Source organism: Canis lupus, chromosome 11 (genome assembly GCF_011100685.1).
Source record: "Canis lupus familiaris isolate Mischka breed German Shepherd chromosome 11, alternate assembly UU_Cfam_GSD_1.0, whole genome shotgun sequence".
Classification (NCBI taxonomy): domain Eukaryota; kingdom Metazoa; phylum Chordata; class Mammalia; order Carnivora; family Canidae; genus Canis; species Canis lupus.
Window position 1 is genome coordinate 26056815 of NC_049232.1, and position 27058 is coordinate 26083872.

Sequence of the window (27058 nt, forward strand, 5' to 3'; positions counted from 1 at the left end):
TTTGATGGGGAAAAGTGTTTTTAATTTAATTGAGGTATAATTCAGATACCATAAAATCTGGTGAAATGGTTTATCTCAGCCTGATTTTTGTTAAGCCTCCCCAGATGTTTCTGATCATTTGAATCTTGGATATGTGTTGGATATTATGCAGCCAGTGCACACACTTTGTCTCACCTTTCTGGTTGGATAACTTGGATAGTTTTCCACGTAACATTTTACATTCCTGTGCTAGGCAGGACCAGAATAGAAAATGTCCCATGTGCTTCCAGAAAGACCTTTAATTTTAGGTTGGTAAAAATCCAGCTGAAGCTAATCAAACCTCTTGAATCCTTGAAGAAGGGAGCTTAACAGCAGGAATGGATGGTCATGTTTATGTCACAGCCCCAGCTTACTTCAGTGATTCCTCCAGAAAGGCTGTGTCCAGCTCCCATACTTCCAATAACACATACACATTGAAAACGGTCAGTATACTGCCTGTGTTCTCCTCTGTGTGAGTGAGTGCTCTTTGGATCCTTGTGCAGGGAGTGCAGGGAGTGAGTGCTCTTTGGATCCTTGTACCCCAGGGCTTCCAAGCAGAAGAGTTCCCTCAGTGCACTGCTAAGATACCTGCTCCCTACTCATCTAAGCGTTGGTTAACGGTTCGGTTCGTGTTAAGTTTACATTGGTCTGTTTTTTCCCCCCACTTTCTCTTTTCTTTCTTTTTTGTTAGGTAAAATTTAAGTACATATATAAATCTCAAGTAAAAATTCAAAATGTTTACATGCTCCCGAACACTAAGGAATCTACTCCTAGAGTTTCTCCTGCAGGTCACCTTGTTAAAGTTTACTAGAAGAGGGAGAGAGTGTAGCTTAGTAGTTGAGTGCACAGAACTGGGGCGCCTGAGTGGCTCAGTGATTGAGCATCTGCCTTTGGCTCAGGGCGTGACCCCAGAGTCCCACACCTGGCTCCCTGCATGGAGCCTGCTTCTCCCTCTGCCTGTGTCTCTGCCTCTCTGTGTCTCTCATGGATGGATGGAGTACCCAGAACTTTGGGGCTGTGTATACCTAGGTTAAAGTATTAGTATCTCCATTTACCAACTATGTGTACTTCAGCAAATGATGTGTAAACTTCTCTGAATATCAGTTTCATCATCAAAAATTGGGAGTATGGGCTGCCTGGCTGGCTCAGTCAGCAGAGTGTGTGACTCTTCATCTCAGGGTTGTGAGTTTGAGCCCCACATTGGGTATAGTAACTACTTAAAAAACAAAATCTTCATGAACACCTGGCTGGTTCAGTTGTTAGAGCATGTGACTCTTAATCTCAAGGTTGTGAAGTCAAGCTCCACGTTATGTATGGGCCTACTTTAAAAATAAATTAATAATAATAATAAAATATTTTTCCAAATAATTAAGGATAAAAGCTGCTACCTCAATGAAATGTGGTAAGAGTTGAGGAAGATAATGTAAATGAGATCCTTAGGACAATACCTGGCACATAAAACATTCTGAGGCTTTGGTTTTTGCTGTCTTTCTTCCAGCTCTTTACAATATTGGAGACATGGTACATGCTGCCCGGGGCAAGTGGGGAATAAAAGCAAACTGCCCTTGTATTAGTCGGCAAAATAAATCTGTGTTGAGACCTGCTGTCACCAATGGGATGTCACAGGTAAAGTGGCATATGTGATTATATGTGATTATAAGTGAGAGAGACTACTACTTAGTACTGTGAAATGCCCCATTGTCACCTGTGTTGTCCTAGGCTACTGCAGGGTATTTGAGGAATTAGGGGATGGAGAAGTCTATCTAGAGGGAGCCCCCAAAAAGTTACTCAGGTTTGAATTCCCTCTGCTTGGTATGAGTTTCTCTTCATTCATCTTTAAAAGCAATTCAGGAAGGGTTGCTAAAGAACAAAAAAAATTATCTGCATCTTGTCAAGATTTATACTTCAGTGTCCTTGTATAGGTGAAGTGTATAGAAAAGGTTACTGGGAAGGCAGTCCTATCTGTGTGCATGGTCCCTGTCCTTGTCATGTTAGGTACTGAGGACAGAAATATGAAGATTGGCCTGCTGAGCTGGGATCATTCTACCCTGAAAACAATCCCAGGCCTCCAGAGAGGCCGTGGTTTGCTCATTGCTCTGTCAGAGTGGAGGTCATTCCAGTTTGATGGTAACTGTTTTGAACAAGAGGCTGTTTCAAAAACACACGCACGTGCACACACATACACACCCCTACCTCCAAGGGTCTGGTGGGCTTTCCAGCAACACAACTAACACATGGTCAGTAGGAGGCACAGGAATTAAGGCTAACAGACCTCATGATATATTTTCAGTAGACTTTACATATTAGAGCAAATCATCTGGAAAATTCAGTAATAGAGTAATAAACATTTGTGGAGTAGTTATGTGTGCGAAACACTCTACTGAGCTCTTTGTATATACTATCTCACTTAATTCTTAGAACAGCTTTATGAGGTCACATTCTAATCACCGGTTTGCCATGGCAGAAATTGAGCCTCAGGCATGCTAATTAAATGTATTTTAATAACATTCTAAAATATATTATTTACTGTTATGCTCACTATTCTTTCCACAGAACCAAGCATAGTTTCTGTCACATTGTAGGACTCCTTAAATATATGCCAAATTAATGAATGAAAGAAATAGCAGTTTATGGGACAATTTCACATTGTTTTCCCAGACTATTTTAGTGTCAGCAGCTCTTACTATGCTTTTTTTTTTCCTACTCAAGGACAGCACTTTAACCATGTTGGCCTTCTGTGCTTTAGCTTCCTAGCATAAACCCTAGTGCCTCTTCTGGAAGTGAAACCACCTTCTCAGGTGGAGGAGGAACTGCAGCAGTAACATCAGAGACCGACCATGTTCCCAAAGCCGACAGCACTGACATCAGATCTGATGAGTCTCTGAAAGCAGAGAGTTCGGCTTCAAATAGCAATAGTGAGCTAAAAGCCATCAGGCCCCCTTGCCCCGACACAGCTCCCCCGTCTTCTGCCCTGCACTGGTTGGCCGATTTAGCAACTCAGAAAGCTAAAGAGGAAACAAAAGGTGAGATAAACACAAGCTTGTGCCCTGCCTGTGGGTGGAACACTTAAGTTATTCTGGGATTCTTCAGACTCACACATTACCATCCACATTGATGAAACATGCTGTTTGCTTTCTCTTGCTAATTGCATACAATGAGGGAGTCTCTTTCATTTTCTTTCTAGAAGTCGAGCTTTTTAAAGGCACATGCCTGGGCTCTACCCCAGACTTCTGTAGTCAGAATCAGTAGGAGATTTTTAATAAACTTACAGGTGGTTCTGTTAATTCAACCAGGGTTGATTTTAATGGGCACAAAGAGTCACCTGGGGAATTGTTAAAAATGCAGATTCCTGTACCCCACCAGAACTATTAAATGACAGTCTCTTAAGAGTACAATCAAGAATCTCCATTTTGAATGATCACTCTAGGTGATTCTAGTACAAGTGTTCTGGAGACCCCCTTGCGGAAACACTATCTTAGCAAGTGAGGGTGATGAAAGATGGGTGGGAACAAGACGGAATTTGAAACCCAGATCTGGGAAAGGAAGAAAGAAGTAGGAGAGCTTCTTGGCCATGATCCTGCTGTAGTCATACCTGGTCAGCCTTGGCCCAGACAAACTGTATGTAGTTTGGGGGTTAGGGAAGGGGAATGTATCTCCTACCTTCCTACTTGGCTGATTTTTAGGAGTCAGTTGCCTGCTGGATATTCCTTGTCATGCCTAATACTGTTACTGGTTATGTCCTTACAGAAGCAGGGTCCCTGAGGTCGGTGCTCAGTAAAGAGTCTCATTCACCCTTTGGGCTGGACTCATTCAACTCCACTGCAAAGGTCTCTCCGTTGACTCCAAAGCTTTTTAACAGTCTGTTACTGGGTCCTACTGCCTCCAACAACAAAACCGAAGGCTCTAGCCTTCGAGACCTCCTTCACTCCGGGCCTGGGAAGCTTCCTCAAACCCCCTTGGACACAGGCATACCCTTCCCCCCCGTCTTCTCTACGTCTTCAGCAGTAAGTGTGCTTTCTACAACTCTAGCTTTTGCAGCTTTTCCAAGGAAAAGCTAACCGACATCTGTTAACTGGTTAGAGTGTATATGGCTGACTTGTGTTCTCTACGTTGTCTGTCCAGCTTACAAGATCTTTCTTTACATTGGGTTTAGGGAACATTTGAGATCCTTTTAAATCGTGAACTTTTTGTGCTGTGTTAAGAAGTCAATAGAAATTGAGATATTGACATTTTTAGCAAGCAGAAATCACTAGTTTCTTGACAATAATGGGTATTAAAGTGTTTTTTTAACCTAGGCAGTACATTCATGCTAACTTCTCTTGGATATCTAATAGACACCTCAAACCTGACACGTGTAAGACCACATTCCTTCCTCATCTTCTGCCCATAAGCCTACTTCTTTAGTTTCCTCTCTTGGTCATGGGCATTTGCATTCTTCCTATTGCTTGGCCAAAAATCTTGGAGTCATTTGGTACTCTTCTCTCTCACATTTCACATCTAATCTGCCAGCACATCCTTTCAGTTTGGTCTTTAAAATGTATTCAGAGTCCACCCTTCTTTTTTTTCTTAAAGATTTTATTTATTTATTCATGAGAGACACAGAGAGAGAGAGAGAGAGGCAGAAACACAGGCAGAGGGAGAAGCAGGCTCCTTGCAGGGTGCCTGATGTGGGACTCAATCCCAGGACTCCAGGATCATCCGTGGGCCAAAGGCAGGCGCTAAACCACTGCGCCACCCAGGGATCCCCAGTCCACCCATTTCTCATTAGCTCCACCACTTCCTCTCCGGTCCAAGCCAACATCCTCTCTCTCCTGCGTGTTTGCAGTAAACTTCTTACAGGTCTTCTATTTCTTTCCTTTTCCACTCTGTAGTCTATTGTCAACACAGCAGCTAGTGTGATTCTTTTATATAAGTGATCTCATTGACATGATTGACGTCAGCTCTGCCTAAAATCCTTCAAGGGCTTCCATTCCTCTCATAGTATAAGCCTTTCAGTGGACCAGAAGGCTCCAAGCCTGTCTGTGCGTCTTCACTGCACTTCTCTGACTTCACCTCCCACTCTCCTTAAGATCTGGCCACACCCACCTGCTTGTTCCTTGAACATGATGGAGCAGGCTCCTTCTTCAGAGCCTTTGCCCTTGTCCTTTTCTTCCACCTAGTACAAACTTCCCCATTTACCCATGGGTCTGCTTCATCACCACCTTCATCTCCTCCCTCCTGAAATATCACATCTTATAAGACTTCTTCTTAAATCAGTCTTTTTTTTTTTTTAAAGAGTTTATTTATTTATTCATGAGAGACACACACAGAGAGAGGCAGAAACATAGGCAGAGAGAAGCAGGCTCCATGCTGGGAGCCCGATGTGGGACTTGATCCCAGTACTCCAGGATCACGCCCTGGGCCAAAGGCAGGTGTTCAACCACTAAGCCACCCAGGCATCCCTTAAATCAAGTCTTTTTAAAGTCCATCTCACTCCCATCCTCTATTTCTGTTTTCTCTGTGCTTAACTATTTTTTCCATAACATTCCTTACCATTTTTTTTTAATATTTTTTTTCAATTTTTATTTATTTATGATAGTCAGAGAGAGAGAGAGAGAGAGAGAGAGAGAGAGAGGCAGAGACACAGGCCGAGGGAGAAGCAGGCTCCATGCACCGGGAGCCCGATGTGGGATTCGATCCCGGGTCTCCAGGATCGCGCCCTGGGCCAAAGGCAGGCGCCAAACCGCTGTGCCACCCAGGGATCCCTCCTTACCATTTTTTATTTATTTTCTATCTTATCTCTCCTTAAAGGACTTTTGACGTTTCTATTTGCTTCTAAATTGCTAGTGTCACAGTTTGATACATATTAGGTGTTTGGTAAGCATTTACTGAATAAAAGAATTCACAAGAAAAAAAAAAAAGAATTCACAAGATACAAAACTTAAATGGTAGAGTGAAAAGTCTCCTTCCCATCATCCTCTCCCAGCCACCTGTTTTCCTTTCTAGAAGTCAGTCATCATTGTTTCAGTGGCTTAACATATATGTATAGTTTTTCCCCCTCTTTTGACATACATATTCTACACTTTGCTTTTCTGTTTTCAGTTTGTATTCTCTTTGAGATCATTTCAAGCAAGTATATAAACATGCTTCTCGTTCTGTTTTATAAGTAATGACTGAAATTCAATGAGCTGTGGGTGGTTAAGCCCTGTATGATAGGAGTTATTTGTTTTTCTTGGATTTGTGACTTTTAAAAAATTACTTTTGGCTCTGTTTTATTGTACGTGCTCTGACCGTCAGTTCTTTTTCTTTTTTAGTTTTCCCAGGAAGTTACATGATTACATGTACTCTGTACAGATAATGATTAGTGATACGTCAGGCATAGGAATATCAGGTTTACAAAAGCCCTCTCAGTTCTGTGACATTAGGTATGTCACTTTGTTTTCTGAGTCTGAGCTTTCCCAATACCTGGAAAATGTGAGAGATTCTCACTTGGATGATAAGCAGGGGAAGAATTGGGATTAAGAGACTTCTCTCAGGGGATCCCTGGGTGGCGCAGCGGTTTGGCGCCTGCCTTTGGCCCAAGGCGCGATCCTGGAGACCCGGGATCGAATCCCACGTCGGGCTCCCGGTGCATGGAGCCTGCTTCTCCCTCTGCCTGTGTCTCTGCCTCTCTCTCTCTCTCTCTCTCTGTGACTATCATAAATAAATAAAATAAAAAAAAAAAAAAGAGACTTCTCTCAGAATATACATTTCCAATTGGGTACTTTGTCCTTGGGTACTTTGGTTTACCCCTTTATTGGGGTATACTCCCTGGTTTAAAAAAAACACTGCCTTGATAAATTACTTTATTGTTTAATTGAAGTGTTGTATCCTTTGGGCATACTGGCTAGAAAAAAATTCATAACCTTCAAAGTCAATGAACTTTTCGACTCAGTTACAGTATTTTGTGAGCCCTGTGGTCTCCATGCAAATCCTTAATACTAGGCTGGATGCCAAAGTTATTTCTTAGGTCTCTAGTTTCCTGAGACAGAAGGGATCTTTCTGTACTTTTCTTTCATAAATGTAAAACATAACATGAAGGAGAGGGAAATTTAAGATATCAACTTTAGGTATTTCAGTAACTTTTATGAGATTTAGTGATGTAAATTAGAACTCCCTCTCATTAAGACAACTGTTGAGACAGCTTTATGAATGCTCTTGTCATGATGCCTCAATCAGACTTACCCAGTGGAATTGTGTGTGACAGGGAGTGAAGAACAAGGCCAGCCTACCCAACTTCCTTGACCACATCATTGCCTCAGTGGTAGAAAATAAGAAAACCTCAGATGCTGCAAAGCGGGCCTGTAACTTGACTGATACCCAAAAAGAAGTGAAAGAAATGGTGATGGGGTTAAATGTTCTGGATCCCCATACCTCTCACTCATGGCTCTGTGATGGCAGACTTCTCTGTCTTCATGACCCCAGCAACAAAAACAATTGGAAGATCTTCCGGGAATGTTGGAAGCAAGGCCAGGTAAGTAAGAATAAGTGGTTACCCTGGGCCAGCTGGCTGCTTGTCCACCACAGCTGCCAGGATACTTTCATTTCTGTCTGGGAGACTTTTTACCGGGGAGATTAAAACATAGTAAGTTCGTTGTAGACAGCCTTGCTGCTTGGATTTTAAAAATATCAGAAGATTCTTAAATATATATTGTGGTTCCTTATATTGCTAACCTGTGTAGCTCTGTAGTTCTTAAAAGGGCAGTTGATATTTCTGTGAAGTGGTGATTTGCTATTAATGACACCTTTAGAGGACAGTCCTTAAGTGTGACATAGGGGTACATACAGCAAAGGTGGTTGGAAGTGTGTGGTGCTTTTCTAGGTAAATATTTCAAGGCCACACAAGTTTGAGTAATAATGTGATAACACTGAGTAATGTTTATACTTTAGCAGGTGCTTGAGAAAGGGGAAGGTTATGGAATTGTCCATATAGTTTTTCAATCTATATATGAGGACTTAGTCTTAAAAGTGGATTTGTCAGCTTTTGTTCTCTCACCCCAAAATAGTGGTAGATACCAGAGCAACAGGGACGCCTGGGTGGCTCAGTGGTTCCTGCCTTCGGCCCAGGGCATGATCCTGGAGTCCCAGGATCAAGTCCCACATCAGGCTCCCTGCATGGAGCCTGCTTCTCCCTCTGCCTATGTCTCTGCCTCTCTCTCTGTGTGTTTCTCATAAATAAACAAAATATTTTAAAAAAAGATACCAGAGCAACAGAAGTGATTTCTGTGGCATGCCTCCCAGGGTGAGAATCAAGAATAATGATGGAGTAGAAGTAGTTTCCATTTCCTGCAACTGCCATGTTCAAAACTTGAGATTCTGAAAGTAGCAAAGAACAGTAAATCACCTTGAAGAAGTAGAGGTTGTCCTCAGGAAACCTATTCTGTCTCTTAGCCCTGAGCTAAAAGCATTCCTAAATGGTTCTGATTAGGATATTTTTGTTTCTGCAGCCAGTGCTGGTTTCAGGGGTACATAAAAAGCTCAAGTCTGAACTCTGGAAGCCAGAAGCCTTTAGTCAGGAATTTGGAGACCAGGATGTGGACTTGGTGAACTGCAGGAACTGTGCGATAATTTCTGATGTGAAAGTTCGGGATTTCTGGGATGGCTTCGAGATCATATGCAGTAAGTAGCTTTGATAATGGCAAACTGAGCATCTATATTCCCAGTCATGCCCCTGGATTCAAATTATATCCTCTTAGGGGCAGGGGGCTTGTTCTGTCCTGATGCCAACCAGGTAGCTCCCATGGCAATCACATGGTGCGAGAACATTAAGTACATGCTCCCATGGGTTGTGTGGAGCACTTTCATTGAGGAATGGGGCTGTGGAATCCCTGTGAGATGGAAAAATATAGCATGTACTGAAGCAGTGGGTGAGTAAAACAACACTCAGTTATGATAAGTTACAAGTCTGAAAATAAGAAATTAGTCTCCTAAAACTTTTGATCACTGAAAAATCAGGCAGCAAATTGTGGGAATGCTTTCTATCTTCCAGAACGATTAAGATCAGAAGATGGGCAGCCAATGGTGCTTAAACTCAAGGACTGGCCTCCTGGGGAAGATTTTCGGGACATGATGCCAACAAGGTTAGTGGACTACAGTGAGTCATCTTAAGACACTTAGGCCTTGCTGAAGCATCGCAAAGTAATTCTAGAAAGGGGAACTTTGCCTCTTTGCTTTTTTCCCCTGTAATAAGCAAGTCATCTTTCCTGATCTTTTGTAGGTTTGAAGATCTAATGGAGAACCTTCCTTTGCCAGAATATACCAAACGAGATGGCAGGCTCAATCTGGCTTCTAGGCTGCCCAGCTACTTTGTAAGGCCCGATCTGGGCCCCAAGATGTATAATGCCTACGGTATGAGGGATAAGCCATAATTGCCCATTTTGGACACTACTGTTCCCCATTTTACCTATAGAGGGAGATAGTTAGTTAGGGTCATGTGTAGAGATAATAGAGGGCAAAGTGACAAGTGCTAGAGAAGTTAACAGTGTCCAGGATGGTTTGGGGTTCTGTTTATTTTGTTTTAGAAGGAGGAGGGGCGCAGGGAGAAGGAGAGAGAGAATCTCACACAGACTCCCTGCCCAGCACAGAGCCCGTTGCAGCACTTCATTTCATGACCATGAGATCATGACCTGAGCCAAAATCAAGAGTCTGTGGCTTAAGACTAAGCCACCTAGGTGCCCCTTTGTCTTTATTTTATATTTTAATTAATTTATTTATGAAATTATTTGATTGATTTCAGAGCATGAGCCGGGGGGCAGGGAGGAGATGGGGGGTGGAGAGACTCTTAAGCAGACTCTGTGCTGAGCATGGAACCCCCATTCGGGGCTTAATTTCATGACCCTGAGATCGTGACCTGAGCTGAAACCAGGAGTCTTAACACTTAACTGACTGTTAAGTGGGCACCACCCAGGTGCCCCTGTTTGGATTTTGGTTTGTTTATTTTTTAAGATTTTATTTATTTGACAGAAAGAGAGAGAGCACAAGTAGTCAGAGTGGCAGGCAGAGGGAGAAGCAGGCTCCCTGCACAGCAGGGAGCCCGATGTAGGACTCAATCCCAGGACCCTGGGATCATGACCTGAGCTGAAGACAGACATTTAACCGACTGAGCCACCCAGGGACCCTTGTTTGTTTGTTTTTTTAAGATTTTTTTTTATTTTTAAATAATCTTTATGGGATGCCTAGGTGGCTCAGCGGTTGAGCATTTGCCGTTGGCTTGGGTCGTGGTCCTGGGGTCCTGGAATCAAGTCCTGCATCAGGCTCCCTGCAGGGAGCCTGCATCTCCCTTGCTTGTGTCTCTGCCTTTCTCTCTGTGTCTCTCATGAATAATTTTTTTAAAATAAAATTTTTTAAAATAATAATAATCTTTACACCCAACATGGGGCTAAACTTGAAACCCTGAGATAAAGTCACATGCTCTACCAACTGAGCCAGCCAGGCACCCAGGATGGTTTTGTTTTTTTTTTTTTTTTTTTTTTTTTTTTTTTTTTTTTTTTTTTTTTTTTTTTTTTTTTTTTTTTTTTTTCCCAGGATGGTTTTGAATGTGTTTGCTTTTGTCATATTGATTTGTGTCACATCTATAACTTGTAAATCTCCAGTAATTGGAAAGTTTCCTCTCAAATATTCTGTGCAAGAAGGCATGATTCTTAGTTTTTAAGAGACTTATTAACCATGAAGAAGGGACTCCTAGGTGGCTTAGTGGTTGAGCATCTGCCTTTGGCTCAGGTCATGATTCCGTGGTCCCAGGATCGAGTCCTGCATTGGGCTACCCACAGGGCGTCTGCTTCTCCCTCTGCCTATGTTTTTGCCTCTCTCTCCCTCTGTGTGTGTGTGTGTGTGTGTCTGTCTGTCTGTCTGTCTGTCTCTCTCTGTGTCTCTCATGAATAAGTACATTTTTTAAATCTTAAAAAAAAAAAAAAAGGGGGCAGCCCTGGTGGCACAGCGGTTTAATGCCGCCTGCAGCCCAGGGCATGATCCTGGAGACCCTGGATCGAGTCCCACGTCAGGCTCTCTGTATGATGCCTGCCTCTCCCTCTGCCTGTGTCTCTGCCTCTCTCTCTCTCTCTGTCTCTATGAATAAATAAATAAATAATCTTTAAAAAAATAATAATAATAACAGTGAAGATGTCTGAGTACCATGCCACCCAGGCTGCTCTTTGTGGAGTCATAATAAAGTCCTAAATCACTGTGAAAGCCAAGTCAGTAAGGCCTGTATCTGTTTTGCTTTTATTTATTTATTTTTTTAAAGATTTTATTTATTTATTCATGAGAGACACACAGAGAGAGGGGGAGCACAGAGACACAGGCAGACACATGTAGGGAGCCTGATGCAGGACTTGATCCCGGGACTCCAGGATCACATCTGGGACAAAGGCAGGTGCTAAACCGCTGAGCCACCCAGGGATCTCCGTCTGTTTTGCATTTTTTTTTTTTTTTTTTTTTTAATTTTTTAGAGAGAGAGAGAGGCAGAGACACAGGCAGAGGGAGAAGCAGGCTCCATGCACCGGGAGCCTGACGTGGGATTCGATCCCGGGTCTCCAGGATCGCGCCCTGGGCCAAAGGCAGGCGCCAAACCGCTGCGCCACCCAGGGATCCCTGTTTTGCTTTTAAGGAAGAGATTGTTGTGGGGGATGATGGATCGGTTCAGTGGCCAAATTTAATGATAATGTCAGCTGAGCTCAAACTCAGTCTTAAAATACTAGAAAAGAGATGAGAATGATTTCTTAATGAACAGACTTCATTCTCCCACTGTTACACATTTAAGAACATCTTTGAGTATGTTTGCACTTGTAGGGTCTTTGTGGATTTTTCACAATATTACCCTTTGACTTTGCATATCCTCCTTTTCCCTTAGGCTTGATAACCGCGGAAGATAGAAGAGTTGGCACAACAAATCTTCATTTAGATGTGTCTGATGCAGTTAATGTGATGGTGTATGTTGGGATCCCCATCGGGGAGGGTGCTCATGATGAAGGTATGATTTCTAGAAGCCACTACTTCATGATGATGAGCTTTGGCCTCGGAAGTAGAATCAAATGTCTTCCTCCTCACTTAGGGCAAGTGGCTTTTTCTTAACTCTCTCCCAGACCTAATATGTACTATACGCCCAGTGGATGTTGCTAGATGAAAGGAGGTTTTGGGGGAGAGGAGTGGTACTCGTGGTACTTGTTTATCTTTGGTCAGAGTCATTCTCTTTCTGGGAATGCTTCCTTTTCCACTGAGTGGAAAGAGGAGTGAAAAAGGAAGAGCTAACCGTCTCACTCGATCATCAGCCAGATAACCTTCGAGGCAACAGATGATAAGGCCAGCTTGCTGGCACAGAATTGAAGCATCAAAGGGATACTTTGCTGCATATGTGCTGCCATCCACCTCAATGTAAAATTAATATGCGTTAATTATGGACATCTTAGAAAACAGAAAATTTTAAAAAAAATAAGTAACTCAAAATCTCTTGGTTCAGGGATTATCAGTGTCATTATTTTGGTATATTTGCTGCCACACATTTGCTTTCAATGCTACACATCTGCAGATCCTTCCATTATGTTGTCCTTTAAGGGATTATAATAGACAAGCATTAGAAGCTTACCCTTTTAACTTGCCAGAGAAGTTTTACATTTCATGGCCTTAAATCCATAGAACCCGGGGTTCCCTGGGTAGCTCAGTGGTTTAGCACCTGCCTTCGGCCTAGGGCATGATCCTGGAGTCCTGGGATCGAGTCCCCCCATCAGGCTCCCTGCATGGAGCCTGCTTCTCCCTCTGCCTGTGTCTCTGCCTCTCTCTCTCTCTCTCTCTCTCTCTCATAAATGAATGAATGAATGAATGAATGAATGAATGAATGAATAAATAAATAAATAAATAAATAAATAAATAAATAATCTTTAAAAGAAAATCCATAGAACCCTAGAGTTTGAAGAGATCTTGAGAAAGTATATGGAGTCTATCGTCTTATAGTAAGAAATGACCTGCAATTTGAACATAAGATGTGGCTACACAGTTTGAGCAGGAAATATATATATATATTTTTTTTGTTTTGTTTTGTTTTTTAAGATTTTATTTATTCATTCATTTTAGAGAGAGAGAGAGAGGCAGAGACATAGGCAGAGAGGAGAAGCAGGCTCCATGCAGTGAGCCCAATGTGGGACTTGATCCTGGGACTTCAGGATCACGCCCTGGACTGAAGGCAGGCACTAAACTGCTGAGCCACCCAGATATCCCAAGGAAATATATTTTAAAAGAAAACTCTAGCTCCAAAAAATGCTGAGTTTCCATTAGGTAAGGAAGATTTAGGGTTGCTGTTCCTGTGCATAGGAAGCTTAGACAAATATGAGTTTTGATTCTTTGATTCTCTTTTATATTATTCCAGAGAAATGGAGACTAGTAGAGACTAAACTTGTTTGTATTTGATATTTCACTTTACTCAGAGGTACTGAAATGGCTGGTTATGTTGAAAAGTACTTTTGCTCTTTTCAGAGGTACTCAAAACAATTGATGAGGGGGATGCTGATGAAGTGACAAAGCAAAGGATTCATGACGGAAAGGAGAAGCCTGGTGCTTTGTGGCACATCTATGCAGCCAAGGATGCAGAAAAGATCCGAGAGTTACTCCGAAAGGTATGCCCCTGGGTAGGGTCCCAGCTCCCAGATCAAGGATCTGGGGTTGCTGCTGACATAGCCTGCTTAGGGTTTCTCCTGTGGAGTCTCTTGGCTTTAAAGACCTGTACTTTGGGATCCCTGGGTGGCGCAGCGGTTTGGCGCCTGCCTTTGGCCCAGGGCGCGATCCTGGAGACCCGGGATCGAATCCCACATCGGGCTCCCGGTGCATGGAGCCTGCTTCTCCCTCTGCCTATGTCTTTGCCTCTCTCTCTCTCTCTCTGTATGACTATCATAAATAAATAAAAATTTTAAAAAAATAAAAATAAAAAAATAAAGACCTGTACTTTTTGTCAAAAAGCCCCGAAGGCCTGAATCCACACCTGGAAGATGTTGAATAGAATAAAGCAGAAGATTTGGCCCATTAGGAACATTGGTCCACTAAGCTAGATTTATTTATTATTAAAAATCAATGTATTGATTTTTCCATCTTTGGGATTGGTTATTGCTTCAGGTTGGAGAAGAGCAAGGCCAAGAAAATCCCCCTGATCATGACCCAATTCATGACCAAAGTTGGTACCTGGACCAGACCCTCCGGAAGCGACTCTATGAAGAGTATGGTGTGCAAGGCTGGGCCATCGTTCAGTTCCTGGGAGATGCTGTCTTTATACCTGCTGGAGCCCCACACCAGGTGGGTTCCACTTGGTTCCATGGGCTTCCCTATTGCTGAGTTTCTTAATAATTTGGCAGTAGATGTGAGTAGCTGGATTGGACAGACCGTTCTTAAACTGCAACTTATTTTCTACTTTTTAGTTTTCTTCTGTGTAATTTTAAATGTACATTTAAAAATTAAGGGATAAAAATAAAAATTAAGGGAGACCATTTTTTAAAAAGTGTGAGTCCCAGCTCACCAACCTGTGCCACACGTGTTTATAGTCTCCTCTTCCTGCCTTCTCAGAGGTAGCATACTATTAACAGTTTGGTGTTATTTCTCCAAATCGTTTTCTGTGCAGTTACTAACATTTTCATGTATAAATTTATACTTGTAATTTTTCTGCATTTGTTTTTATGAAAATGGAATATTTTAAGTATTTCTCAAGTTTGGGGGGTTTTTGTTTGATTTTTCAACTGTATCATAAACATTTCCCAGGTGTTGCTGACTCTAATGGCTCTTGTGTGGCTGTACTTTCCCCTCCCAGGTGCACAATCTATACAGTTGCATAAAAGTAGCAGAAGACTTTGTATCTCCAGAACATGTAAAGCACTGTTTCCGCCTGACACAGGAATTCAGGCATCTCTCTAACACCCATACAAACCATGAGGATAAACTGCAGGTAAATAACTCCCCCTTTACCACACGGTCTCCTCGTCTCCTGCTCGGCCACAACCACAGAACACACATTTTGCATCAGTCCTCGTCACATTTTCTTTTAAAGAATACTCCTGTTTTAGCCTGCTCATTTCTGCTGTCACCTGCCATTTCTCAGCCCCGGGAGATACAGTATTTCAATGCTGATAACTGGCCAGACCGACTTTTCCCAGTCAGGTGGCGAAAGCACTGTGGCATCCTGCTCTAGGCATATTTCCAAGAAGGGCACTTCCCCAGAGCTGCTTCTCACAATACATTTCTGTGCAAATTCAGTTCCGTAAAGCCCTACTAGGACTGCAATCCATGTCCCTCGAAGTATTGGGTGCTTTAGTAGCATTTAAAAAAGAAGGAAGCCAGATTCCCCAGGCAGAACTTCAGCAACCTGCATAGGCAGTGTCTCAGCCTCCCGCTGGTAGATCCAGTCACCTTCAGCCCTGATCTGATCTTTTTTGCTGTTCCTTTTAAAAAATATAGAACATTTCAACCATAAAAGTTCAATCACATTGATAAATAGATAACACTGATACCATAGAGAAAGTGCAACTCTGCAGGCCTACATATTTCAGTCCTCACCTCTGTTAGTCTCTGCCTGTCACATGTCACCTTCAACACTCCCAGGCCTCTGGCACTGTTTTATTTTTTTGGTAGTATTTTTCAGTAACCAGTTATGTATTTCATCTCTTTGTTTCTATCCCTGTAAGCTATTTAAGTTCCATGAAGGCAGAGATTTACTGTTTTATTTCACTGGTGTTTCCTAGCACAATATTTGATACATAATAGGTACTCGGTAAATATTTGTTAAATTATTACAAAAATGTAATAAAGAGGACATCTGAGTGGCTTAGTGGTTGAGCATCTGCCTTAGCTCAGGTCGTGATCCCCAGGTCTTGGGACCGAGTCCCACATCAGGCTCCCCAGAGGGAGCCTGCTTCTCCCTCTGCCTTGTGTCTCTGCATAAGAGAATAGCAAAAGGGGGCTTGTGTGCTCATCACTCAGCTTAAGGATTAAAGCATCCTGTACACAGAGATGTATAACATAACACCTATAGAGCACTACATTATTGAAGCTTCCATGTACCCTTCCCTGTTCTGTCTCCTTACTTTCCCTCCCCAGAAATAATCACTATTTTGGTTTAAAACTCTCTTTAACTTGTTTGCTTTATTTTAGTGACTCTTAACTGTTCCTTCCTGCTTGATGTATAATATGTCTTCCTCTTAGACAATTAGAAAATACATACAAGCACAAAGGGAAAAAATATCCAATAATCCAACCTGCCCACTGTTGTTTTAGTGCATTCCTATTAGCTCTAGGACCTTAGGACAGGTTCTTAACCACCAGGCCTCGGTTTCTTTAGTTTCTCGTCTGTAAAAATAGGGATAATAATAGAATGGACCTCATAAGGTCATATGGTAAGGATGAAATGAAAGTCCATGTAATAAACTTAGCAGTAGGGGCACTTAGGTGGCTCAGTTGGTGAGGCATCTGCCTTCAGCTCAGGTCATAATTCCAGGGTCCTGGGATTGAGCCCCGAGTCAGGCTCTCTGCTCGGTGGGGAACCTGCCTCTCCTTTTGCCTGCTGCTCCTCCTTGTGCACTTAGTCTCTCTATCTCTATCTCTATCTCTATCTCTATCTCTATCTCTTGCCCTCTCTCTGTTTCTTCCTCCTCTGTGTCAAATAAATAAGTAAAATCTTTATTTAAAAAAAAAAGCTCAGCAGTAGTGCCCAACACTTAAACTAAGCACATAGATGAAAGTGATTATGAGCCTTTCAAATGATTTCATCATTCTTTTTAAAATACAGACCTTATATTCTCTGTGATTTGTAAATTGTCTTTGGGATTGATTTGGGAAGTATGCAGTCCTGGCTGAGGGGCTTCCTCACTGACTAGTAGGCTTTATAGGCTGTATAAAACACACATTTTTGTTTGAGAGTATAATATAGGGCTGACCTGAACTGACTGGTGATTGCTCTCTCCAGGTGAAGAACATCATTTATCACGCAGTGAAAGATGCTGTTGGCACCCTCAAGGCTCACGAATCCAAACTGGCAAGGTCTTAGGCATGGAGAAACTCCAGACTCCCTGTGAAGCAGGTCTTTCACTCACAACACATACAGGGAACGGCGGGCTACTCTGCTGGAGCAGAGGCCCTTCACTTGGAGCCAGTGTGGTCAGTATTACAAACTCTCCAGCCACTCTTTCTACGCTGCCTCAACACTGAAGGTTGACACAGGAAAGTCGCACTGTTCACACACACAGTTTCAGACTCCAAGCCGAGGGTGCCATATCCCCATCCTGTGGTCTTTTGGGACTCTGAATTGCCTGAACATTGCTGGGCTTTCCTGCACATTCTCGTGACTTGAGATCCACGGAAACCGGGAATGTGGGCACACCTTTCTTTTCTTTTTTCTCTTGTGCCTAGTGAAGTGGGAATGTGTTTGGAGGTAGGGGGAATCACACAACTGGTACAAGTAGGGGCTAACTGCTTAAACATGCCCGGTGGAAGCCTGACAGTGTCTGCACGTGACCTCTGACACAGCCTATCCCAGGAGATGGGGTGAAGCCATTCCCCACAATCTCTCCCGTGAACACTGGAGTCTTGCAGGACCCAGGGAGAATCCACTGCTTTTCCCAGGAGGCTCCAGGATTAGGAAATGTGTGTATTTAGTGAAAAATAGGTTTGTAGTGAAATAGTTACTATTTCATGAAAGTAGATATTTTTAGAATTTTTGAAATACCACAGTTGTTTTCCTGGATTATGAGGAAAGGCACATTACATTTAGTCTTCCTTTCGATAAAAATCTTTGAAGAAATATGATTTTTAGAACTCAACTACCCATTATAGCACAAAATCAGCCAAAGCAGAATTTTTAAAAATTGGCTTTTTAGGATTCTTTTAGTTTCTTCCCCTCCCATCTCAGTCCTATCTTGAGGGAACAGCCAACTGAGAAAGAACTTTGTCATGTCTGAGCTGTGCTGTGTTTTAAGAATACACACACTGGTGACACAAGAACCATTTTCACCTATTACCAGCGTTCCCTTGGAACTCCTCTTAACACTTCCAAATGCGAAGAAAAGTTTGATTTCCTACATGAGGCTTTTTGGTTTTTTGGGTTTTTTTTGTCCAGAAATATTTTCAGCAAAACTTTCCAACTCTGTGGAGTTTTATTAAGAATTTATTTGAAAATGATGGAATTCATTGGCCCATAGATACATTGGAAAATGTATCTATCTTCTTTCCAGCTGTACTGTAGTGCCCTGCAGGCTTGTTTATATGTTCACAGTTACTTTTTTTTTTTTTAATAAAAGTCATTTACTGTAGAATACTTTTAATTTCACTTTCTGTATTTTAATTTTGTTGAAGGGCTGATTGGGATTTCCATGTTCTTATTAAAAATCTAACAAATCAGTTTGGAGTGGACTGAATTCTTTATGAGCCAGCCATTCTGTAAAGGCAGGTGGAGTACAGGTAGAGGATGGTTTGTTTTCAGATCTTTATTACATTGCTGCTTCCGATTACCCTTTGCTTCCTGAATTTGTGCCTGTTTGAGAGAGGGAAGTGCCAGGTCATTGTGGCTTGTGGGTTTGCGGGGGGAAGGAGGAGGTGGGTGGTGAAGGGGAAAGGTCACTTGAGTTAGAAGGTGGGAGAAAAGATGGGTTTTCCATAGTTTATGCTGTGTGAATGGAATGGGAAAGGTGAGGTCTTGACCTTCCGGAGGCAGTCAGGAGTGAGCGAGATGGGGCATGGCATGAGCAAGGTTTTGGGCAATCAGTAATGAGATTCCTCAAAACAGGGGGCCTGGCTGCCCACATATGAAACATGTGGTCCTGTGTCCACCTCTGAGTTGGTGGAAAAAGACCCAAATGGCAATTTTTTTTTTTTAAGTCAAGCAGCAATTACAGTGACTTGAGAAGTGAGGATAAACTACATTCCAATTAGAAAAGGCCTTTTGAAGAGGAAATTGTAAAGAATAGCAAGAGAGGTCATCAGAGGCTGCTTCTCCAGACCCTGTTGGAAAACATCTTCCAAAGTGTTTGAGCCTGGAAATACAATTATCAGGGTGGAAATAGACCATTGTGTGGTTCAAGGATACTAAGTTTGAATAGTACCATAACCGAAATACAGAGCTCTAACCGTGTCCTTTCAGCCTGGGTGGGCACGGGTCGAGGCTGTGATCACCAGAAGACTTACACCTCCACTTAAAGAATGCAGAACCTTTGAAATGGGACAGGAAAGGAAAGCAATGGGGAGAAAGGGGGTTGCAGAGGTTGGAGCTTTGTTGCTTTGGTGAAAATCAGGAGGCGGGCTAGCCTACATTCTGGATATAAATGTCTTCAGAATTAGGGCATACACTGCTGCCAGCGTTTGCTGATGGGGGTGGAACTGGAGCCCCTGAATCCATCTCCAACATCAGACGCCCCAACTCTTCTGTTAAAAGAGGGTCCATCTGGGGTAGTCACCTGGAGAGCATGGGCTCCTTCCCCCTGCAAGGCTAAGCAATGACAAAGTAAAAAAGAACATCAAAGGAGGCGGGGGTCCTCCTCCAACTGGGGTAATTGGGGATGGCTGGAAGGGTAAGGTGGACAGGTGGAGCTATACTTTTGACTTCAGGAGTTCTTGGGTGGGCGTCTTTACAGGGCCTGTGATGGGGGAGGACAACTAGTCAGCAGTTGGGAGAAGTGGCCTGATTAAAGTAGACCTCATGGGTTGGTTATATCTTAGCAGCATGACTTGGTGGTTTTGTGACCTTGGCAAATTATTGAACTTCCTAAGCTTCCCATTTCCTTATCTTTAAAATGAGGATAATTATAACCTCCTATAGGAAGGGCCCTAAAGATTCAGTGAAATGATGCGGGTGAAGGGCCGGGAACTCCCTAAGCACTCAGGAAGCCCTAGCTAGTATTCCTCGGGGAATCTTTAAGCCTTTCAGCCTAGTGTGGGCAAGGCGGGAGGAGGGCCTGGGGCTGGGGGCTGGTAGGTCGGGACGGAGCCTGGAGGCCTGCGAGGACCCCAGCCGGAGCTTGGAACCCACGCCAGAGGAGCGGGCGGCGCGAGGCGGGCGGGCGCCGAGGGTCAGAGGCGCATGCCCGGTGGCGGCAGGTGCGGGGCGCGCCGGCCTCCCCTTTAAGAGCCGCCGCCGCCCACGGCCCCGCTGCGGCAGAGACCTCCCCTTTAACCGCCGCGGCTCCCCGCTCCGCGGCCCCCGCGGCGGCTGCTGCTGCGGCTGCTGCTGCTCCTGCGGCTCCCGCCGCCGCCGCCACCTGCATCCTCGGCCCGGGCCCCGCGCCCCGCGCCCCGCGCCCCGCCGGCCCCGCCATGGTGTCCTGGATCATCTCTCGGCTGGTGGTGTGAGTGCGGCGGCGGGGTGGGGGCGGGGGCGGGGGCCTGGACGAGCCGCGGCGGCTCGTCCCGCGGAGTCACCTACAGGCGCGTCGTCCGCACCTGGGCCCGGCGACGGGGGACCGGCGGGGGATGTTGGCGGGGCCGTCGCACGCCTGGCTTCCCACCCCGTTTATTTTTCTCCTCTTCGTGTGCCCTCGCCCCCCTGCATCCCGGCGCCGGCGTGGCCTGTTGATGAGGGGGTGGCGGTGCCCTCCCCCACCTAGCGGGTCTGGCCCCCTGCAGGGAGCGGCTGATGGCGGGGAGCGGGGCAGGGCCGGAGCTGCGGCCTTGGCCTCCGCCCTCTTCCCTGGGTCGGGAGCCGGGAGCCGGGAGCCGGGAGCCGGGAGCCGGGAGCCGGAGAGGAGGGAGAGGAGGGCACGTGCCCCGGGGCCCAGGGCGGGGGTGGGGGGTGGGGGTGTTACATCTGGGTGCCGGGAAGCAGGGATGCTGAGGACAAAGTGTGGGAGGTACCCGGGAGAGGACATGCGGGCCCAGCCAGGATCTGCGGGAGCCACGGGGGGCAGTTGGTAGCCTTCAATGCGCTGCCAGCCGCCCCCAGGCCCCGGCAGGGAAGCCCCCACGTCCCACACCCTGCCCCCAGGAGTCCCCCACCCCACCCCCCACCTCCACAGGTCAGTTGGGCCGTGTCCTGTCCCTACGAGGCCAGTCCGGGAGAACAGGCAAACACCTGCACATTGTCCTAGGGCTGGGCCTGGCAAGGCCTTTGCGATGGCCTCAGCGCCCCCCCCCCCGCCCCCCGTAGGGGACTGGCACCCCAGGATTCCCCCCACCCCTGCCTTCCTCCCATCCAGTGCCCTCATGTGCTTGCTCTGGCTCCTCTGGACCCAGCAAGGTCTCCCTCGGTCCTCCCCAGCCCAGCCCAGAGGGAATCCCTCCTACATCCTGTGGCCTTCTGAGTGGCAGCTTCTCTCTTACCTGGATGAGCTTCCTGGGACCTCATTCCTCTTCCCACACCTGTGTCCTATGTATGGCCGCTGAGGAGTTCGCTACCAGCTTGTACTCCAGCCAGGGCCTCCGCTGAGCTGGGTCCCGAGGCTCTTACATGGGGTGATCAACCTTTGTGCCCCCCAGGGCCACAGGGCTACAGAGGTGCCTCTGGCCGCCACATAGATTGCCCCGATAGGAGGCGTCATGTTCCAGATGGACCCGGCCCTGCCCAGCCTGGCTCTGAGATAGGAAGTAGAGGTTCAGGGCAGATGGGTGACAATGAGCACAGCATCTGGAGAAGAAAGACATTGGTGGCAATGACCAGACCCCCCCTTCCCCCCATGATAGGTTTATGTACAATCAACGATCGTGGCTAAAGAGACCACATTGGATGCTGTGGGCTCTGGGTCTTTCTTCACCTAAGGGGTAGAGACAACCTGAACAGTGGAGGGGAAGAGGCAGCACCCTAACCAGCTGGGGGCCCACATGCTTGTGTATCACCTAAGGCTGCACCACTGTGACCATGATCACTGACCTGAGGTCATCGATCCAGCTGATGTGGCACTCTGGAGTTCTGTCCTTCTCCCCTTACCTACCCAGGGACTGACTGATGGAGAGCTGGGAGGGAGAGGCCACTGCTCTTGGCCGAGGGGACCAGTAACCCTGCCTGCCTCCCTAGGCTCATCTTTGGCACCTTGTACCCAGCCTACTCTTCCTACAAGGCCGTGAAGACAAAAAACGTGAAGGAATATGTAAGTTTGTGACACTTCATCCCCCACCCTCCTACGTGGTGGAGGTAGGGGCAGACGGAGGGTCACAGCACAGACAGTAGTACCTAACTGTAGCTGTGCTTAAGCACTCATCAGATCCTGCCTCCAAGAGGCTCCTCTGTGTCCCTTTCCCCTGGCCCTGCTGTGATCCACAGGCACAGTGGAAGCCCTGAGTGTCCCTCCCACCTCCAGCATGGTTGGCAAGCAGTCTTGGGGGCCCTGGGTGTTCCCTTGAGGCCCCAGCTCACGCCGCCCTCTGTACCTGTAGGTAAAGTGGATGATGTACTGGATCGTCTTTGCCTTCTTCACCACGGCTGAGACGCTCACGGATATTGTGCTTTCCTGGTGAGATCCAGCATCCCTGCCCCACACCTCTGGGCCCAGGGTTTAAACTCTCTACCCCATCTGCCAAACAGAAGATGGAGACCTGGGGTGGAGTACCCCTGCAGTTCCCTGGGGTCCCAAATGTTCCCCTCCCCTCCACAGGCCCGGCTTGATCAGTAGACTAAGAGACATAGCCCCGCCTTTCTTTCTGGTGGCAGCCGAAGTACCGCCACAGAAATCAGGAAACCTGTTTCTGCCAGCCGTACTGTGTGGCCTGGGGCAGGTTATAGCTTTTTGGGGCTCAGTTTCCCTGTTTGTAAAGTAGGATTCAGTCTTAACAACACCCGATGCTGGTATTTCAGAGCACCACTAGGCTACATTGGGAGCACTCACAGGACAGAGAATGCCTTCAATAACTGTATGTATATTCATAGCAGGAGCTCAAAAAATGTTTATCGAGTGAGCAAATGCCTCTTGGAAGAGAGGACTAACAAAGCACAGAACATTGTAAGACAAAGAGAGTTTTATGGAAGGTAGAAGACAAAGGATGATTGCATTCGTAGACTGTAAGGGCCTGTGGCCTTTGAGAAAAATAATTTTAGCACAAGTTGAAGTTCTAATTTCTTCAGGTTAGAAAAGAATATTGGGTTAGAAATCAAGGACAGTGAGCATAGATGCTTCTTGACATGAAGGCAAAACTTTGTGAGGATGTAGGAGGCACAAAGGAGTCTGTGGCCTGAGGAGAAGGAGCCGGGAATGGACAACAATCCTTAAGAGCAAGAGGCGTGTCCTGACTGTTGGGACAGGATGGGGTCCAGAGCACAGCTGGAGAAGCCTCAGTCTTCCTCATGGGAAGCTGGGCAAGCTGGGTGGGAAAGGCCTGGAAGCTTGGGGTGGGGGGCGGGGTGCCCACCCTAGGACAGAAGAGTGGGGCCCTCTGTCAGGGGGCAGGGGGCCCAGAGTGCTGAGGTTCCTGCCAGGGGCACGTCTCGCTCTCTCAGCTGAGCCCCCCTTCCCCTGGGGGTTAGAAACGCCTGGGTGCCTGAACCTTGTGGGGACCGCAGTACAGAAGGGATGAGGGGCTGTAGCCGAGGGCCCGCGGGCACCAGCGCACCGCCCAAGTCCCTATCCCAGGCTCCGCCGCTCGCTTCTGTCCCACCAACAGGTTCCCCTTCTACTTCGAGCTCAAGATTGCCTTCGTGATATGGCTGCTGTCCCCTTACACCAAGGGCTCCAGTGTGCTCTACCGCAAGTTCGTGCATCCCACGCTGTCCAACAAGGAGAAGGTGTGCCCCCATTTCCCGCCACAGGCCAGGGCAGCTCTCCCTGGGGCACCTAGAATCCGGAGGCAGGACCTGGGCCTTTGTCCAGGTGGGGGTGGGGGCAGGGAAGGGCCTGGCCAGCCAGGCCTTCCCCTCACCCCCTACTCCTTCTCCACGACCACCACCCTGGCCCCCAGGAGATCGACGAGTACATCACACAGGCCCGAGACAAGAGCTACGAGACCATGATGAGGGTGGGCAAGAGGGGCCTAAACCTGGCTGCCAATGCTGCAGTCACTGCCGCTGCCAAGGTGAGGTGGGCACACCAGCCTCTGGGCCCCCGCCCTGCTCACCCAGGCCCCTGGCCAAGCCCCTCTACCCCCCTGCCCTCCCCCCCCCCCCCCCCCCCCCCCCCCCCCGCCATCTGTGGTGCTGTGATGCGCCAGGGCTTGTGCAGCTCAGGGTTCCAGGCCCGGCGCCCCTCCAGCTAAGTGACTTCCGTGCCCCGGGCCAGTTTCCTCATGTGTCCCAAGGGGAAGGGACAGCCCCAGCCTGTCACTGCTGCCATGGGACTGAGTGAGGACAGTGCAAGGAAAGCATGGAGCTCCATGGTGACACTGTCTCCACCCGCCCTGCCCCTGGTTCTCCCGGTGCGTGGTGGTGACCCCAGGGCCAAGGGGTGCTGTCAGAGAAGCTCCGAAGCTTCAGCATGCAGGACCTGACCCTGATCCGGGACGAGGATGCGCTGCCCCTGCAGGGCCCCGACAGCCGACTGCGACCCCACCCCAGCGGCCTCCTGGACACCATCGAGGACCTGGGTACAGGCGGGGCCCAGTGCCGGGCACAGGGAGGGACAGCCACAAGGGCTACGGGCCAGGGTAGACAGCCACCAGACCCGTGCTCTCCTTTCCTCCCCCAAAGCAGATGACCCTGCCCTGAGTTTGCGGTCGAGCAGCAGCCAGGCTGACCCCCGCACAGAGGCCTCCGAGGATGATATGGGGGACAAGGCCCCTAAGCGGGTCAAACCTGTCAAAAAAGTGCCCAAAGCTGAGGTAAGAGCCCAGGCCAGGGCTTGAGGACGTGGGAGGCGATGTGGCCCTGGGCTGGGCCCTCTGACTTCTCCCTCTGTCCCACAGCCCCTGGCTTCCAAGACACTGAAGACTCGGCCCAAGAAGAAGACACCTGGCGGGGGTGACTTGGCCTGAGGTCCTGAGCCGCAGGCCACAGAGCCCCTGCTCCACACTGTGCCAGGAGCCCACGTGTCTCAGGTCCCGGCGCCCCTCAGATGGCTGTTTCCGGTGCCTGCCCAGTGACCGCGCCTCTGGAAAGACTTGGAGTCGAAGAGGGGGTCCACTGTGGGGGTGGAGGGTAGAGGCTGGAGGAGCTGCCGAGGACTGAGCCACCTGCGCAGGTGGGGTCCTCCGAGCCCATGTCGCTCTCCTCCCTGCTTCAGGCCTGCCCCACCCACCCAGTGCCTTGCTGAGGACCATGGCCACCCCCTTACTGCGGCCCTAACATGCCCCACCGCTCTCCCTGGGGTGGGGGTGGGGCAGTCCCAGCCCCAAATGGCCTGTGGTGGGCCTGAAGGCAGCTGGGACAGCAGGACGGGGTGGGGAGGCTTCTGAGAACCTGGCCAAGGGCTCCTGGCCACAGCTGTGAGTGGAGGCCAGGTGGGAGCTTCAGCTGGGGCCGTGGGTAGGACTGTAGGGCTGCGTGCTATCCGTGCCCACTAGACGGAAGCAGGTTCTGGGGCTGTGCGTGTACGTGTGCGTGTGCGTGTGCATTTCTGGGTCTAGGGCTGGGGGTGTGGGGTAAAGGACTTTCCCTTCTGCACTGACTACCCCTCACCCTAAGCCCCAGCTGGCCCCCTCATGGCTTTCAGGCCTCCCTCCTCCTGTTGGATCCTCAGGAGCCCAGCCCAGCCCTGCATGGGATTCTGGGGGCCTCTGCCCTCCTCTGCCCTGAGGCCCTGTTGCCTCCTCCCACCCCCACCCGCCCCAGCCCCCGGCAGCTGGAGAAGCCTCTGCTGAGCCAGCCCCTTTCCTCCCGACCTGGGGCCCAATTTCCTTTGCCCCAGAGTCCTCCTGTGCCAAGCAAACGGGGCCCTGTGTGAACGGATGCTCAGGAGCCCAGCCTTTGCCCCACGCTCTTCCCAGCTTCTGCAGTGGTTCAGTAAGGGCCAGGAGAGGAGGCATGTGCGAAGGACAAATGTGGGAGCCAAAGGGCTTCAACTCTGGAAAGGGGGTGCCCACTGGACCTCTGGCACTGGATGAGCCAATAAACGAGATTCCCGCAGCCTCTCTGCCTGGTTCTTGCCTCTCAGTTGGTGGGGGACCAGGACCTCGGGTGAAGAGCAGGGCCCAGCCGTAGGAGAGAGATAGAGACTGGGAGCCCTGGAGTCCTGCTCCCCAAGATAAGTAGGCTTCCGCTGCTTCAGTCTGTGAAACTGGTTTGGAAGCTCAACATATGGCCAGGGAGGGGGGGCCCCTGGGTGTCTCGGTCGGTCAACTGGGTGGGTGACTCTTGAATTGGGCTCAGGTCCTGGGATCAGGCCCTGCTCCATGGGGAGCCTGCTTCAGGATTCTCTCTCCCTCTGCCCCTGCCCCGCTCGTGTGCACTCAAGTGCGCTCACTCTCTCCCGCAAATAAATCTTGGGGCCCCTGGGTGGCTCAGCAGTTGAACACCTGTCTTTGGCTCAGGGTGTGATCCCAGGAATCCCAGGATCAAGTCCCAAATCGGGCTCCCTGCACGGAGCCTGCTTCTCTCTCAGCCTGTGTCTCTGCCCCTCTCTCTCTCTCTGTCTCTCATGAATAAATAAAACCTTAAATAACTAAGTAAATAAACAAATAAATATTTTTTAAAAAAACACAGGAGAGTAGAGGGGCCAGGACTTGAGGGCTAAAAGCCCCAACCCTCAAGGTTGTCTTGTCCCTCAGAATCCTGCCCCGAGGCCTCCTCCCCCAGTGGACCTTCTTCTGGCAAAGTGCCAGTGAAAACTCTGAGGACAAGGACCCCCATGAGGTCTTCCAGGGAAGAAAGGACAGGATTTGGGGGCTTCTGGGCAAGGGCTGGGGGTTGGATGGCTACAATGCCCAGAAAGGCTAGAGACTGTTGGCAGGGAGACGGTGGACTGAGGGAAGAGGTGATGACGGGGAGCAGCCTCGGGGTGCATGTGTAAACTGGCAACAGGAGGACAGGGGACCAAAGGCTGTGGCACCAGGAGGGAAGATGTAAGCCCAGGACAGCCCGGCAGGGTAGGAGGAAAGAAAGAGGGAGGCTGCAGAGGAAAGGGCCTGAGTCCTTGAAGGGGGAGCCAAGGCCATGGGCCGAGGGAAGGGGGAGCATGGCCAGGAGTGAGGGGGCAGGCACTGCCCCATGGAGGGA

At 47.9% G+C, this 27058-nt stretch overlaps 2 protein-coding genes across 7 annotated transcripts in view; both read left to right on the forward strand.

Moving 5' to 3' along the window:
• The window catches only part of KDM3B (lysine demethylase 3B), a 76407-nt gene extending 58011 nt beyond the window's left edge, over window positions 1-18396 (forward strand). For 2 of the 3 annotated variants that reach the window (XM_038552292.1, XM_038552291.1), the window contains exons 13-24: window positions 1517-1644; window positions 2765-3041; window positions 3766-4022; window positions 7244-7510; window positions 8484-8655; window positions 9026-9116; window positions 9254-9384; window positions 11885-12004; window positions 13501-13640; window positions 14134-14310; window positions 14819-14953; window positions 16967-18396. In XM_038552292.1, the coding sequence (XP_038408220.1) occupies window positions 1517-1644; window positions 2765-3041; window positions 3766-4022; window positions 7244-7510; window positions 8484-8655; window positions 9026-9116; window positions 9254-9384; window positions 11885-12004; window positions 13501-13640; window positions 14134-14310; window positions 14819-14953; window positions 16967-17047 (1976 nt within the window). In that variant the 3' untranslated portion in view covers window positions 17048-18396. Of the gene's footprint in view, window positions 1-1516; window positions 1645-2764; window positions 3042-3765; window positions 4023-7243; window positions 7511-8483; window positions 8656-9025; window positions 9117-9253; window positions 9385-11884; window positions 12087-13500; window positions 13641-14133; window positions 14311-14818; window positions 14954-16966 lie in introns of those variants that run through there. The other variant, XR_005366724.1, reaches the window with a different exon arrangement.
• A 1852-nt stretch (window positions 18397-20248) lies between these two features.
• Window positions 20249-25970, forward strand: REEP2 (receptor accessory protein 2). Of its 4 annotated transcripts, none has more exons than XM_038552312.1 (8): window positions 20249-20336; window positions 21998-22070; window positions 22357-22433; window positions 23578-23698; window positions 23872-23985; window positions 24345-24492; window positions 24596-24726; window positions 24811-25970. In XM_038552312.1, the coding sequence occupies exons 1-8, from the start codon at window positions 20305-20307 to the stop codon at window positions 24877-24879; spliced, it is 765 nt and encodes a 254-aa protein (XP_038408240.1). In that variant the 5' UTR covers window positions 20249-20304; the 3' UTR covers window positions 24880-25970. The 4 variants fall into 4 exon arrangements, with proteins under 4 accessions (XP_038408240.1, XP_038408241.1, XP_038408239.1 ...); XM_038552313.1 differs by lacking the exon at window positions 20249-20336 and adding an exon at window positions 21419-21438; XM_038552311.1 differs by lacking the exon at window positions 20249-20336 and adding an exon at window positions 21503-21744 and having other exon boundaries at window positions 24599-24726.
• Window positions 25971-27058: the final 1088 nt, after the last annotated feature.

Excerpts from the sequence above, each read along its gene's own strand:
- REEP2 (XM_038552310.1), top strand. The coding sequence starts at position 21,671 with ATGTACAATCAACGATCGTGGCTAAAGAGACCACATTGGATGCTGTGG. Across the intron at positions 22,071-22,356 it reads CAAAAAACGTGAAGGAATAT|GTAAAGTGGATGATGTACTG; the intron begins GTAAGTTTGTGA and ends CTGTACCTGTAG. Across the intron at positions 22,434-23,577 it reads ACGGATATTGTGCTTTCCTG|GTTCCCCTTCTACTTCGAGC; the intron begins GTGAGATCCAGC and ends TCCCACCAACAG.